This window comes from Staurois parvus, unplaced genomic scaffold (assembly GCF_062004578.1).
Source record: "Staurois parvus isolate SC_StPar_1 unplaced genomic scaffold, SC_StPar_1.0 ptg000014l, whole genome shotgun sequence".
In the NCBI taxonomy this organism is placed as follows: Eukaryota; Metazoa; Chordata; class Amphibia; order Anura; family Ranidae; genus Staurois; species Staurois parvus.
The window spans coordinates 15,414,210-15,430,162 of record NW_028317810.1 but is presented as its reverse complement, the minus strand read 5'-3'; the positions used below and the strand labels follow the sequence as shown (position 1 = coordinate 15,430,162).

The following is a 15,953-nucleotide window of genomic DNA, read 5'->3' as shown; positions in this document are numbered from 1 at the left end:
GCACTCAGTTATACTCAAATTGCCCTAAATCATTAAGCTCACATATACACAGATATCACATGGAGAATGAAAAAGAGAGCAAGACTTCCACTAAGGTGTACAGATATGAATAAAGTTCAGTTCACTTCATCGATGTAATACTCCTTTTAGACAGTCCAATACACCATCATTGTGATCCTGCAGTGACTAACACCCCATCAAATTGAACACTCACCAGATGCTGATGAATAACCAGCAGTGGAAAATAAACCACCTTGGCAATGAATAATTATTGAAGGACCAACAGTGGACTATTCATCCTCAATATCACAGACCAAGATCACCATCCATCAAATATAACTATTGGTCACTCTCCTTCTGACCTCTTCACTATCAAGACTCAATCATAGTGATCCAATTCCATGTATGGGCAAAATAAAAAACAACCACATAGTGTAATTCCGTTTATCACATTTATTGAAACCCCCCCTTAAAATAGCACTCACATTGAGTCAATAAAAAAGCACAGTGTATAAATATAGACTCCAGACGTTATAACAGCCGCTTCAGTGGCGAGTGACAGTCTCACCACACACGTCCTGGTATAAAGTCCCGCAGTAGCAGTCACATGATCACACCATGTGGTCCAGGTGTGCGTGCTGATGTCACGGATGGTCACGCTCTGACGCGTTTCGTCATTCCGACTTTCTCTGAGGGTGTGGCCATACATGAGAATGAGTGGTCTTATAAAAGGCCGCTCCTTACATCATTGGTTAAACAATCCAACTCCTTGCTGCCATCTAATGGATGTAAACTATAAACTATAATGCTCATTACATTAGTGTTTTTTACATTGTAACCTGATTAATAGTAAGATCTCTCCTAACTAGCTCTGACCTGACAGATATTATTTATATTACAACCATCAGTACAATGAACTTAATTCAGAAAATAAATAATTGCATCAATGTTGTAAATAATACCAATTAAAATTTATATATATATATATATATATATATATATATAAATAAAAAATAAAATTATATAATAAATAAGCAATTGTTCATTACATGCAATAAATAATAATAAACATCAATAATCACTGATAAAACAATTAATATCTAACTCAATATTGAAACCATTAGGTGTTAAGGCATACGTAAGGTAAATCCATTTAATGTAAATGAAGGGCACTGATAGGTGGCACTGACTGGTGTCACTGATGGGCACAGATTGGCAGCACTGATGGGCATAGATTGGCAGCACTGATGGGCATAGTTTGGCAGCACTGATGGGCACTTTTGGGGCTGCACTGGTAATCAGAGCACTGATTATCAATGTAGATGTCTTCTTTTATACTTGCTGGTTATCGTCAGTACTTTCCTCACGCTGTGACAGTGTACTGCCGATAACTTGCAAGTGTGTTTACATGGTGATCAGCTGTGATTGGACACCGCTGATCACATGGTAAAAGGCCGATGTGATTGGCCCTTTACCATGTCACGTTCCAGGTGCGTGCCACTGGGGGTGTTCATGGGGCACGGTTCATATGATGCTCTCTCAGAACTGGACGACCATGCTGTAGTTGTCATTTGACTATAGTGCGGTCAGGAAGTGGTTAACCACATACCATCATGTTAATATGAAAAGTAATATTTATACCCCAAAACGTTTGGCTTAACCAGAATGGGTTGAACCTACTGACTGAACTGCAATAGTCCCCACTGAAAGCTAACATCTATGTTCCAATTCTGAAAATGCATGACCAGCACTGTAAACTTGAGAGCCTGTAAGATAGTCTATTCTGTTGCTGTAACAAACTAGCATGGAAATAGATATACATTTTTCTTGTAAACCACTACTTTAATTGTCAATTTGGTAGTAAAAGACTAACTTTGTAAATGTATTGTGTTATGTGTAGTTTCATTATGTCTGTAGACATTTCTGAACTGTGTTTGTGATAAAAGCTATTCGGATTCATTTCTGATAAGTAATTGTTCAGTAACCTAGAGCTGCATCTGAAATACTTACACAAACTAAGTATTTCACGAGTATCCTTGCTTAAAGCAAGCAAAATGTCAACATTTCCCAGTGGATAAAATGGACATTTCAAGAGTGTGAAATGGTATTCAAAGAGCTGAATATTTTGATATTTTAAATTGTAATATATAATTTGTATCAGAGGTGATACTAAGCTTTAAACTTTCCTTCATACCATACTCAAATAATGGTTCAGAAAATTGGGAAAGCCAGAAGTCTTGTAGACCTACCCTGTGAAGATATTAAAGTCATGTCCCTATCATGCTTATGGTATTTTCATTTTCTGTTAGCTCCAGGGATGCTTAAAATGTATGATAAAACTTTAATGCTGATAGTTTCAGTTGGAAATAAGCTTGACTTATTCTCTTCTAAATCTTTTCCACAAATCAAACTAAGATAATGTTGAGTGTGAGAATGTGCTCCCGAAATCAGTTTGTTTCACTGACTTTGTGGCCATGATCATATTCAATGCTTGTTTCATCATTTCTAGTTAAGGGCATACTCTACTCTAAACATTTTCTAGGATCCTAATTACTTATTTTAAAGCTGTTTAGATTGTTCTAAACATACTATGTTAACTCCTTCTCTGTTTCCATAGCTAGGAGTGTTTATTTTCAAATTAGCTGATCTCCTAAACCAGTCACCAGGAATAATTTACTTTCTATGAATGTTGAGGTTAGAGTGAAAAACTGCTATTCCTCTTGCCATCTCATCTAACAGTACCTGTGCATGGAGGCTGTTGTAAACTTTTTATGCTCGCTGACTCTGTTACATCTCTCTAGCAAACCTTAGATAGCAACTGTGAAACTGTGTACAAAATCACTTTAGTGACTTTCTATTTCTTTCTATTTGTCCCTTGGTTGGAATTATTTTTTCTGTTGGCTGAACTCAGTTCCATCTAACTGGGAAAAGATGGGTGAAATCATTGTATCTATAGATAAGACCTTCCGAGAATCAACTGTAGGTTCAAAAGTCTGATTTTCAGTCTAAAGTCAGCCATAGATGGTTCAAATCCTGACTGGTTCAGCAGGGACCATCCGAGATTTTAACCATATTTGAGCAGACTGATTGTACCCAATTAAATTTTTGAATGACTTGGGTACAACCAGCCTGTCAGATTATGTATGCGATTATTGCCAGTGGCAGCAAGCATTAATTACTGTGTTCTCTTGGCAGGGACGGCTTTACCCCTCCAATCCCCTCCACCCCCCCAATGCCTCCCAGCCAGGAGAACACAATAGCTCCATGGGAGGGATTCCCTCAGCAACAAAATAAAAACAAGTCGGCGCTGGGAGAGGACCTCACATATAAAAGTCTAAATTTGGTTAGTGACAAATACTGGATACAATGGGAGAAATAAAACAGAGGAAGTAAAATTACAATGATAATGAGATCAAAATTGGATAGCGATAAAGCGAAAAATGACAATAGAGACATAAAAGTCCATAGTCCAGGGGTCCTTGGTAGAGGATGGTTGGTGAAGGCAGTTCCCCATAGAGCAAAGCAGAACTCTGTAGAAGTAAAATCGGACACAAGGGGGTGCCAATCTCATTGTAGAGGGTTAAAAATGTATTGGTAACAAGAGGTGTAAAAACTACTCACAAACTTAAGAAGTGCTAAAGCATGGTAAAAGAATGCCTTTGGTAAGCCCTCAGACTGCCAGTGATCTGTAGATGGGTCCTGGTCAAGCAGGATGAGCAGAGATGCAGCCGTTAGTAATCAGCAGTGCAGAGAGCTTTGAAAATGGCGCCGAAACCAGCGTGGACCACAAGGAAGTCGGATGACCAATGGCAAGACAGGAACAAGGTCAGGTGACGTGTTTCAAAGCACTAGCTTCTTCTTCAGACCTGGTGTCCGATTCCCCCATCAACACCTGTGGTTGAAGAAAATCACATAATCTATGGCCAGCTTACACTTTCACAGCTGTAGTCTAGGGTTTGTTTGAGAAAAATAACATGATACAGGGAAAAATAAAGTGCTTACAGCAGCCTCTATGCACTAGTACTACTTGAGAGGATAATAGAAGGATTGACAGTTTACTTTAAAGAACCTTGAAAGTCAAGTGTCCACATCAATATTTTCATCTAGACTTAAATATTGAGTTTTGATTACTGGCAGTAGAGCTTATTTTGTTCTGCATTATGGTCTTACCATTGTTGTCATTTAGTATGGTATACTTAGGCCTCTCTCTATCATAAAGATATAAGCTGTAGGAGTTTTTCTGTATTTGTTTTGTATCATATTGAGGCTGTTATGTGCTCAGATGCTCTTCTTTAAACCTCTGCACCTGAAGTTCCTTCCTTGTAGTCCTCAGCTGGTTTAAGAATTCTGTAGCAGAAAACTCTTCATTGTATAATTCCTGATATCATTTGTAGTTGGATACTTCTCAAAAATGTTTTCTGGGCTCTTAGTTGCAGTTATTTAATTTAGAAAAGAAAATGTGGAATAGACTCCCTCAAGAGTTGGTTCTGGCCATCTCAGTGGATTGCTTTAAAAAAGGCCTGGATTCTTTCCTAGATACACAGAATATAACTGGATACTAACATTTATAGGTAAAGTTGATCCAGGGAATATCCGATTGCCTCTCGGGGGGATCAGGAAGGATTTTTTTTTCCCTGCAGGAGCAAATTGGATCGTGCTTTGCTGTTTTTATTGCCTTCCTCTAGATCAACTGTGGGTGTAGGATTAGAACTTTTTAATGGTTGAACTGGATGGACTTTTGTCTTTTTTCAGCCAGACTAACTATGTAACTAATGCAGTCACTGTCCTCAATTTACTAAATGTCAGGCAGCCTGAAAAAGAATTAAATAAATACACACAGGCTCAGAAGTGATGTAGGGATCAGCTGGAGGAACCATAGCTTGTGGGGGAGACACTATGTCACTATGTCTGGCACAGCTGGACGTGTCAAATAGCAACTGGGGCTCTTGAAATGAGCAAGGATTCCCCTTGCCACCCACCAGAGATGTAAGTATTTAGCCTCTTCTTTTACATCATGCCTGCCATTTAGCACTTTTAGGACAGTGGCACGGTCACTTTAAAGAGCCCTAGCCCTCACTATGCTTGATGTACAGTATCCATAAAAACCAATATCTTTTCTATTTGCAGTAGTTATATCACCTTATTGTTCTCTTTTATGTTCTTTTTCAAAACGTTCTTTTAAGTTTTGTTAAAGTGTATGTGAACTGTAACAGCAAACTTTTTTTTTTTTTACCCATTTTGGTCTGTTAAATATAGTGCTTGAAGCTTTTTGCTTATCTGTTCAATAAGTGCGACAATACCTATTGATCCTCTGAGAAATCCAGTGAGCTTGTAACTTTCTGCGCGCTCAGACTCTGCAGAGACTTATTGGTTAGCACTGTTCCAAGTTCTCTCTGTGGACTACAGAACACCTCCCCACTAAGTTATAGAGATGACAAGGGTGGGTTCTGTAGTCCTAACATATTTCCTCTTTTAGGGTGACAACACTGCTCCTCTGTAGATACAGTACAATGAGTGAGTGGTATAAACCTAGAATAGGAAGTTACTGGCAGGATAACCAAGTCAAAATAAAGAAAAAATGCCTGCAAAATTAAAAACAAATGCAGCCACTCCATCTAAGGAGTGGTAAGATGCAATATATACATTTTTTGTTCGCTTCAAAGTTTCCTTCTTCTGGTAAAATATATCTGCTTTCTGCTTTCCCTGACGCTTCAGAAAGTTTATAAATTATAACACTGCAGAAAAAGTAATTATGTAACATTTACTTTATTTAGCTGAAGAACGCAAAGTTTGTGTTTAGGATATGAAATGCTTCCCGGCCATGAGCTTGTGTACAGTATTTTGTAACAGTGGTGTTTTTCAGGCTTACTATATTAATCTTTTGTAAACAATGCATTGCCTCTAGTGTGGATCTATTCTTGGTTAAGGAATAAACTGTATTAGACTTTTATAGCTAAGGGATAAAAGCAAATATATGAAAGAGTTTTAAAGAAACTAATAACTCTGTCCTTAAAAAGGAAGGTTCAACTACTCAGCTACCAAATTAGATAAAAACCTACTTCAGGCTTTAGAGTGACACAAAACCAGTTCCCTTTTTCATGTTTATTTAAAGCTGAAGTTTCATTTGCTCATATGTTTCTGGTTCCACCTTTCTCCTTCATCAATATGCTAATGATACTAATTTCAGTTTTATTACGTACCTTATTTTAGGCTAAAGGAGTGTCAGCAGGTTATTGATATTTCCGGGAAAACAAATGAGGTTGTTGCTGACCATTACCACATTGCACTGCCCAAATGAATGTAAATGAAACAATTTTCGGGTCTAAATCTGGCCAGAAAAGGGAAAAATGTTCCACAATCCAAAGAATTTCAACAGATGAATTTCAGTGTGTATGGGAAAACAAAGGAGTAGAATAATGAGACCGTACGCTCTGTTGCCATTGGGGGTTGATCCATCCACATCATCCATATTGCCTTCAGGATGTGTTGTATAAAGATGTGCTGGGGCTGTTGCACAAAGCTTGCATGAAAGATAATGGGAAAACATGCGTTGAATGCTCAATGTTTACATTTCAGGTGAAGAAACCTCTTGAGCCTAGGAACATTCAGAGACTATTATTCCACATCAACCCCTTATGGCCACTTTAAGGCTTGATTACTATTTATGACCTCAGGCATTGCATTTCCTAGGATTTGAGTCTTGTGATTAAAAGTTTACTTAAATGTGTTATTGTGACATCATGGATTGCATTAGGAAGCTATTTAAGTTAGCAACCTTTATTCTATGATAACACAGACTTGTAGAGGATTTAATGGATGTTCTGGCTCAGAGCTCACAGTAAATGGATATATGCCTGCCACAATATAAACAGTGCAAATGGGAATAGAACATTCAGCGGGTTGGATATAGAACATGCACTAAGGAGCGCACTATAATATTATTCATGTATGGACAATGCCATAATATGTTTAAGAAGCTTTGAAAAATTAGATGGTGTATGTATGTATTACCCACATTAAATCAGTAACTGGGGTTCACATAGTTACTTAAATTATCTTTATCTCCCTTTAGAAATCACCAAATACAGTATTTTAAATTGGAACCCATTCACGCAGATGTAACACAAATATGCGGCCTCACATAACCGGGGTTTTTTCCATGGGGCCTGATATTTGCGTATAAAAAGAGACAAAAAGAGGGCGCACGGGCCTTCTGCATTACCTTTAACTGTTTCAATACCGTGCAATTTTACACCTTCCTGCCGAGGCCATTTTTCATGTTTCAGAGCTTTCTTACTTTGAATGACAATTGCGTGGTCATACAACACTGTACCCAAACTAAAATTTTATCATTTTCTTCACACAACTAGAGCTTTCTTTTGGTGGTATTTAATCACCGCTGGGGTTTTATTTTTTGCTATACTAACAAAAAAAGACCAAAAATTTTGAAAAAAAAACACATTTTTCTTTGTTTCTGTTATAAAAGTTTACAAATAAATAATTGTTCTTCATAAATTTAGGCCGAGGTGTATTCTGCTACATGTCTTTGGTGAAAATAACCCAAATTAGGATGTATTTTTTAGTTTGTAGGAAAGTTATAGAGTTCACAAACTATGGTATAGATCTGAATATTGATCAATCCTGAAGTACTGACAGCCAATCTAATTTCTTGAGGTCCAAGAATGTCAGAATAGTACAGATATCCCTCAAATGACCCCTTTTTGCAGAGTAGACAGTCCGACGTACTTCATAAGAGGCATGGCGAGTTTTTTGAAGTTGTATTTTTATGTCATAATTTTTCAGAAAATGAAAAAATTAAAAAAATAATTTTCACTATTTTGTTTTTTACATACTGTCACCAGTGCAGTACAGCGTCATCATATAACTGGCATGGCGGTTAACAGGGACACTGACTGGTGACAGTATGAAAAAAAAAAATATATATATATTTTTTTTATTTTTTTTATTTTGTTATTATATTTAATTTTTTATTACATTTTTTTTAAAGATTTTATTTTCATATTTTACTATGACCAAAGTAGTACAATGTTACCATAGTAACATTGTACTACTTTGAAGAAGTGATCAGTTTTTTTTTTTTTTTTTTTTTTTACACAATTTGCTTATAGCAAAGAATTACTTTGCTATAAGCAAGCATTTACCTGAATGAAATCGATTCATTCAGCTTTTTTTTTTTTTTTTTGTGCTTAGCTGTGATTTGGTCACAGCTAATCACATGACATGTGCATGTGATTAGCTGTGACCATTCACAGCTAGGCACTAGTATACAATGGATGGCATCATGATTGAAGCCATCCATTGTATACAACTGTCATGTGACCTGCTGTGATTGGTCACAGCAGGTCACATGGTACCAGCAACGGGAGCCGGTACTCGGATCTGTCATCGGCCGTGTCCGAGGTGCATGGCCCGTGACAGATCCCGCTGCTGCGCCGCTCTGCATTACCGCAAACGGTGCATGTGCGGGAGCACGCCAAATGGCGTGCACCCGGAATGAAGAGGCACATCTGAAGCCGCCAAACGGCCATTGGCCGGGCGGCTAATGGTTAAAGATGAGATTTATTGATAAAAAGTAAAATACTCACAAGAGAAATAAAATCAAATGGAAAGCATGTCACAAGGAATGCAATGTGGTCCAAAAACCCCTGAAGGTAGTCAGGTGGGGGACCGTAGACCTTTGGATAGCTGGTGGCTGACGTGTTTCGAGGTTGTACCTCTTCCTCAGAGCCTGGCATTTAGTTTTATTTCTCTTGTGAGAATTTTACTTTTTATCAATAAATCTAATCTTTAAAGGTAATGCATTAGGCCTGTGCACCCTCTTTTTGTCTCTTTATATACAGTTCTCTTTGGATTTCCCTGGTCAGTTGAGGGCAGCAAGGCTTGCATTCTTTTCATATACATGTGGGGATATTGACACTGTGGAGTCAATTGTCCAGCGCAGGAACTCAGGCATTCGGTTGCTTTTTACTTCCTACCTGATATTTGCGTACCTGTCTTTGTGCTGGGAGCGTGCCACAAAGCGTGCTCCCAGCACAAAGACCAGGGTGTCACTGAGAGCCCCGAGTCCCATTCTAACAATCGGGACCTGGGACTCCTGATTCCGGGTCACATGATCACTGTGGTAGCCTCTGATTTGCTGTCAAAGTGATCAGTCACTGTACAGCCCGCCCCCCTTGTTTTTTTTTCTCTGTGAATGGAGGAGAGAGATACATTGTGTCTCTCGCTCTCCTTGCATAGAGGGGGGAAAAAAACTGTTTGTTAAAAAAAAAGATAAATATATAAATAAATATTAAAAAATTAAAAATTATGAAAAAATACCTAGATGAAGGTTTGATCAAGGTTAGTGTTTGGGTCAAGGTCAAAGGTCAGGATTTTTTTTTTTAATTGGTATCAGTGTCAGTTAGTGTCAGTGTGTTTTAGTTAAAAAAAAAAAAAAGTGCACTATTGTTTCTGGGCTGCACTGTGGTTACAAACAACAAATAACATACACATATATGGTATCGCTGTGATCATCAAGAGCTGGAAAATTTATTTTAGGTTGTTGTTTGGTGGTAGGTTATGGTAGTAACAAGAAACACACAGCTAAATTTAAAAAATGATTTTTTTTTCACTATTTTGCGCCAGTTTTCCTTTGATAATAAAAAAAATCAGGAAATATCCATTACCATTTACCACCAAATGAAAGCCCAATTTGTCCTGAAGAAACAAGGTATAATCCACTTGGATGTACAAAGTAGTTGTGATGATATGTACGGTTTTACTAACACATGTCAAAGTTGCAAGATTATGCTTAGGCTTTAAGATTTGTTTTACCCTTAGGCGTGAAGGGGTTAAAACAGTTCTTTTGGAGTATTATATATATTTAAAGCTGAGCTACGATATATATGGGAAAATGAATCTTGCAGTAGGCCCTTCCCCGCAGAGCAAGTGTTAATTGCTCATTTTGTCTAGTGGCTAATGAATAAGGTGAAATACCTATCCTCCCTCCACTCTCAACTTTTGCTCTCCAATGCTCCCAGGATGTAGGCAGGTCCTCATTAGCCTGACAAGTGAAGCAGCTACAGGGGACCAGATTTACAACTGCAGGTGGGAGAAATAAGGTAAGTATTTGACCTTTTTCTTATTCCTGTAGACCTGGAGTGTCAAACTGGCGGCCCTCCAGCTGTTGCGAAACTACAAGTCCCATCATGCCTCTATCTTTGGGAGTCAGCTTTGCAATGCCTTATGGAACTTGTAGTTTGGCAACAGCTAGAGGGCCACCAGTTCAACATCCCTGCTATAGACTAAATAATAATTTAACTCTTGTAATTTGGGGGAATAAAGAGTGTTAGCAGCAAGAGTTTATTTGCAAAACTTTCAATTAAAGGGCCCTAATAGCAAAAGTTAATCCATACATGGCAAGGGGGTTTGTAGGTATTACATCAGTTGATTAGTTGATAAATAAAATAGTTATAAAAAAGGCCACATTTTTTTTATTATTAAAAGTTTTTTATGTTAGGTTTGTAAAAACTGAAAAAGTGCTAATAATATATGCTTTCATCTCAATGGCCTTCCTAAATAGGGGGTGTATAGGCCTACAAACATTTTTCATTCTCTATTCTAACCAATACAAGGCAGTTTACATACTTCAAAGCCATACTTACTATGTGGTCAGCAAAAGGAGAATTTCAATATACAATGGTACTTGATGGTGCTATGGAATTATTGCATGTGCACCCAGGGGACTTCTTTATGGAAAATGGAGCCCATGGCAACCAATCACATTTTTAGGATACTATTATTTATTTATTTTACTTGCTGGCTTGATCAGTGAAGATCTTAAAACCACACTGCATGTTTTTGGCAGCATTGAATAGTTGCTCCCTGTTTTTAATCTTTTCTTGCATAGACAATCTTACATGGTATGAATGCACTGTGGATTATGGCAGAGTGGTTATTTAGAACAAAAGCTGGCAGTTTTAAAGACTACACAACACAGATGTCCATAAAATGCAAGAGAATAATTTAAAAAGTAATATGTATGTACCTTTGTGTGCTTGGTTTTAGGTAACAACTTAAAGTGGCTGTAAAGGCTGAAGGTTTTTTATCTTCATGCATTCTATGCATGAAGGTAAAAAAAGCTGTGTGCAGCATTACATCCAGCCCCCTCAATACTTATCTGAGCCCCTTCACAATCCAGCAGTGTGAATGACAGCCCGGCTGTTCCAGGTTTCTGCCTCCCCATTGGCTGAGACAGCAAGCGAGAGCCATTGGCTCCCGCTGCTGTCAATCACAGCCAGTCAGCCAATGAGGAGAAGGGGTGGGGCCAAGCTATGGCTCTGTGTGTTAATGGACACAGAGCAGCAGGTGCCCCCATAGCAACCTGCTTGCTGTGGGGGCACCAGACAGACAGGAGGTGCCAGGAGAGCCTGTGGGGGACCCTTCTTGAGGAGGATCCAGGCTACTTTGTGCAAAACCACTGCACACAGCAGGTAGGTATAGACATGTTTGTTATTTTACAGAAAAAAAAATGAACCTTCAGAGTCGCTTTAAATCCTAAATCTGCTGATAGTGTCACCTTAAATAAAGTAGTTTGTCTTCATACTAATTGAAAAAGTTCTGAATGTAGAATCCTAACTATACTTGACAACCTTTTATTTATTTGCTGCTCCTTTATTTTTATTTTGAACATAATATGACATGCAAATTTATTTTCATACATCATCCTAATAGATTCTGTTTGTTTTCTATCCAGATGCAGCAACTATTCCATGAAAATTATGAACACAACAGAAAAGGATATATTCAAGATTTGCACAACAGCAAAATTCATACAGCTATAACATTGCACCCTAATAAAAGACCAGCCTACCAGTACCGACTGCATAATTATATACTAAGCCGGAAGATTTCTGAACTGCGCTTTCACACCATCCAGCTACACAGGGAAAGTGTTGTGATGAGCAAGCTCAGTAACACAGAGATAAGCAAACTAGACCAGCAGCTTGGTATGATGCCATCTTTCAATAGATTTCAGCCACGAGAAAGGAGCGAAGTAATTGAATGGGAGTTTCTCACAGGAAAACATATTTATTCAATGTCTGCAAATGCTCCACCATGCCAGAGTCTAAATAACCTTCTCAAGGTGTCTTTGGATGACACAGTGATGCAAGTGATGGAAATGATCAATGAGAATTCCAAATCAAGAGGAAGGTTAATCGATTTCAAAGAAATCCAGTATGGGTACCGGAGGATCCATCCTATGTATGGAGTGGAATATATATTAGATTTGTTGCTGTTATATAAAAGGCATAAAGGAAGAAAGCTAACTGTTCCGGTAAGGAGGCACGCATACCTACAACAATCATTTAGCAAGCCATTTTTCAAAGAGGAAGAAGAGTTGGATGTGCAGAGTTTTCTCCAGAGCATCAATAGTGATACTCAGTCCTTTTCATTTTTTTCCAGTTCTTTGAAAATGTTTTCTGCCCTTCACGTGACTAAAGAAATGAAAGAAAACATCAACAAAAAAATACACTTCCTTGTCCCTCTCACCGGAAGGTACGATATCTTTACAAGGTTTATGGAAAACTATGAGAAAGTCTGCCTGATTCCAAAGCAGAATGTGAAGCTGCTGATTATTTTATTTAGCTCTGAAAAAGACTCGGACTCCAATAAGCACATGGAACTCATGGCTGAATACCAAACTAAATACCCACAAGCAGAAATGTCAATCATGAAAATGTCAGGATCCTTTTCCAGGGGGTTGAGCCTTGAAAAGGGCTCTGCTCAGTTTGACAATGACACACTGCTGCTGTTTTGTGATGTAGATTTAATCTTTACATCAGATTTTCTACAGCGATGTCGAGACAACACTGTGCAAGGACAGCAAGTATATTACCCTATTGTATTCAGTCAATATGATCCAAAAGTAGTTTACGGAGGAAATCCTCCCACAGACAGCAACTTTGTTTTTACAAAGAAAACCGGCTTTTGGAGGGACTACGGTTTTGGAATTACTTGTATTTATAAAAGTGATCTGCTACAAGTTGGCGGGTTTGATACCTCTATTCAAGGTTGGGGATTAGAAGATGTGGATCTCTTTACTAAAGTTTTGTCTTCAGGGCTGAAGGCCTTTCGTAGTCAAGAAACAGGGGTAGTTCATGTGTTTCATCCTGTCCAATGTGACCCTAATTTAAACCCTAAACAATATAAAATGTGCTTGGGTTCTAAAGCAAGTACATTTGCATCTGCTGCTCAGTTAGCAGAAATATGGTTAGAGAAACATTTAGGTTTTGGCTATAACCGAACTCACTCCTGACATGCCAACTCTGATGCTGGGTGGAGTTTACCTCAAAATAGGACAAGATGGTTTCAAAACTCCTCCATGTCTTCCAAAGGATGCCCGCTGTTATCACAGGCAAATAAACTCTACTGATGACCAGTCTTTTAAATCCCTACTGAAGATGAGTTCACTGTTTCCCATGTGTGTGTTTTGGATAAGAGCTATGAGTAATATGGTCTTAAGGAGCACATTGATCAAGACCATAAAGGTTTCTTTTTTATTATTACAGAAGATAGTTCTTAATGGGGAGTTAAATGCAATACGACTTATTGTATTTGTTAATGTGACCCAAATATTTGCTGGCAAAGGTACCACAAAAGTGCATTATGCTTCCCTTTGGGAAGAGACACGAGTTTTATAATTTATAAAAAAAAGACTTAAATATATAAACACTACTTTTGTTCATCTTTAGAATTTTTAAAATTAAAAGATAATTATGATTGTATCTTTATTTTTTAAAATTACATTGACAAGGGACTTCATGAACTTATGGTACTGGCTACCAAAGTCCAAAATGTCTTACTATGCGCCTATTTCCGAATGTGTTGCTCCTAAAGTAAACTATCCGCCAGGGGAAATGGTTGTATCAACATTGAAGAACTGAAAATTATAGAATCCATTTTTTATTATCTGGCAAGAGGATGATTTAAATGAACACTTTTATTTATAAGAACAAACTGTGTATTTTTTTCTTAAATATGCAAAATGTGTTTTTGAAAGTAACTCAGACCAACAATGTATTCTGATTAATTTGCCCTTGTGATGTCAGAGTTTTTATGGTTAATTAATGGGTGCTTAAAGGTGCAGTGCTACTTACATTGTCTTAAAAATAGCTATATCATCCACAGGTGACAGTGAAATATACTATCAAGTATTAATTACTTTTGTGAAGGATAATAGTGGTTAACATATCTATCTCCCCTGTGTGCCAATTACTGTAGCAGCCTATAGACCCTAGAACTAAACAAGGATTTTTTTTTATAGAGAATCATTGCAGCTGTCTATAGCTCGAAAGTGTAATTTACTATTAGTGACTGAATGTACAAAAACCCTTCCATTATTTGATGTTTTACAACACTTCCCTCAGTATGGAATATAAAATCCTGTTAGCAACACAATGCTGAACTGTTGCATTAAGCCCACTGCTGACACCATTCTTCTACCATAGCTCTATAGGAAATAACACCTGTTACAGCAGACAATCGATATACCACATGGTATTATATATTATAGTGTGTTAATCAGCATTACCTCCTGCAGTAACTAGATCTTAGGGCAAATATCTCTCCCAAATATTTTCATTGAGCACCACCACCAGATACATGCAGTGTTTACAGTGTTTATGGCTGGTACTTCCATGGTAAAATGACTTTTCACTTGTATAAAGAAAAAGAAAAATATATATCATATATTTGTCATATATATCAAAGTCACTTGTGAAGCAGGTCCATTAGCAGGCATTTATCTGAGCAGCTCTGGATTCATCTATGTTCCCATCACCTTCTTTTAATTCATGTTCTTAATTGGTGGTCAGTGGCATTCAAATAGCTCAACATAAAGCAGAGATTATGCTACATCCCATAGTACATTCTTATTTCACTGTTTTGTCACCAAACATGTAATACTCACCAAACATGTTTGGTGACAATATTTGAGAAACTTGTATAAAAGGGCCTCACCATTTGTATGTACCCTGGAAAATCATACATAAATAAAGGCCTGCTTTATTCGTGTGGTAAAGAAGGTCTTGCCCCTCTGCATGAGAAAATATTAGACCAACTCATAGAGTTGCATATGTATTCCTAATCACATGTGTAAAAGAAGCAGCAGTGAGGCATATATGAAAATAAAGAAATAAAGAGTATTATTTACCATGAGATGTTCTCAGCCTTTCAGAAAGGGACTGTCAGGAAGAGTGGGTGATTGTAGAACTTGGGAAGATGCCAAGTCACCGAGAACCATGTCAAGTCCCATATGCCATGGAGTTATTGCAAGCTTGTAATATTGCTGACTTCCAAAAAAATAACATCATTATCTCACTTGAAAAAAATAAATTAGAGAGCTATTGATTATTGGAGAGGCACAGTTAACCATTCTTGCACTGCCGAAATAAAGAGATGAGAGCAAAATGCTACTTTAAAGGGAATCTATAGTGTTAATAATGTTTTTCGGTACAAATGTGAATGTGATTAGGTTAATGTAAATAATCTTACCAATGTAAGTTAATGATTTAAAAACTTGTTTGTAATTATACATGGTAAGCTTACCTTTTTGATTCCCTAGTGAAATCATTGTTCTCAGACTGACGAAAAACTATGTGACTTATCCTGTAACTGATCTCAGCATTTATCAAAAAGAAATGCTGACTCCATTGTGTGATATTAAAAATGCCTACTAAAAGGAAAGGCTACAAATATATGTGGAGTAATATCACAAAATAGGGAACAACAAGCATTTAAATATGAATGTCACATGAAAAATTTCTTCAAATAAAAGTAACAACTGACAATATATATTGACTGCAAATATACTGTAGTTTCCCTTTAAGGTTTTGTGAATGTACATAATCTGCTTGTGAGAACAGGCAGATATCAAAATTCTTAAAGCACTA

The 15,953-nt window shown here is 37.4% G+C and overlaps 1 protein-coding gene across 1 annotated transcript in view; it reads left to right on the top strand.

The window, feature by feature from the left end:
- The window catches only part of CHSY3 (chondroitin sulfate synthase 3), a 555,518-nt gene extending 539,910 nt beyond the window's left edge, over nt 1-15,608 (top strand). Inside the window, exon 3 of the mRNA XM_089677692.1 lies at nt 11,756-15,608. Within this exon, the coding sequence (XP_089533818.1) occupies nt 11,756-13,318 (1,563 nt within the window). The 3' untranslated portion in view covers nt 13,319-15,608. The remainder of the gene's footprint in view (nt 1-11,755) is intronic.
- The last annotated feature ends 345 nt before the right edge of the window (nt 15,609-15,953 follow it).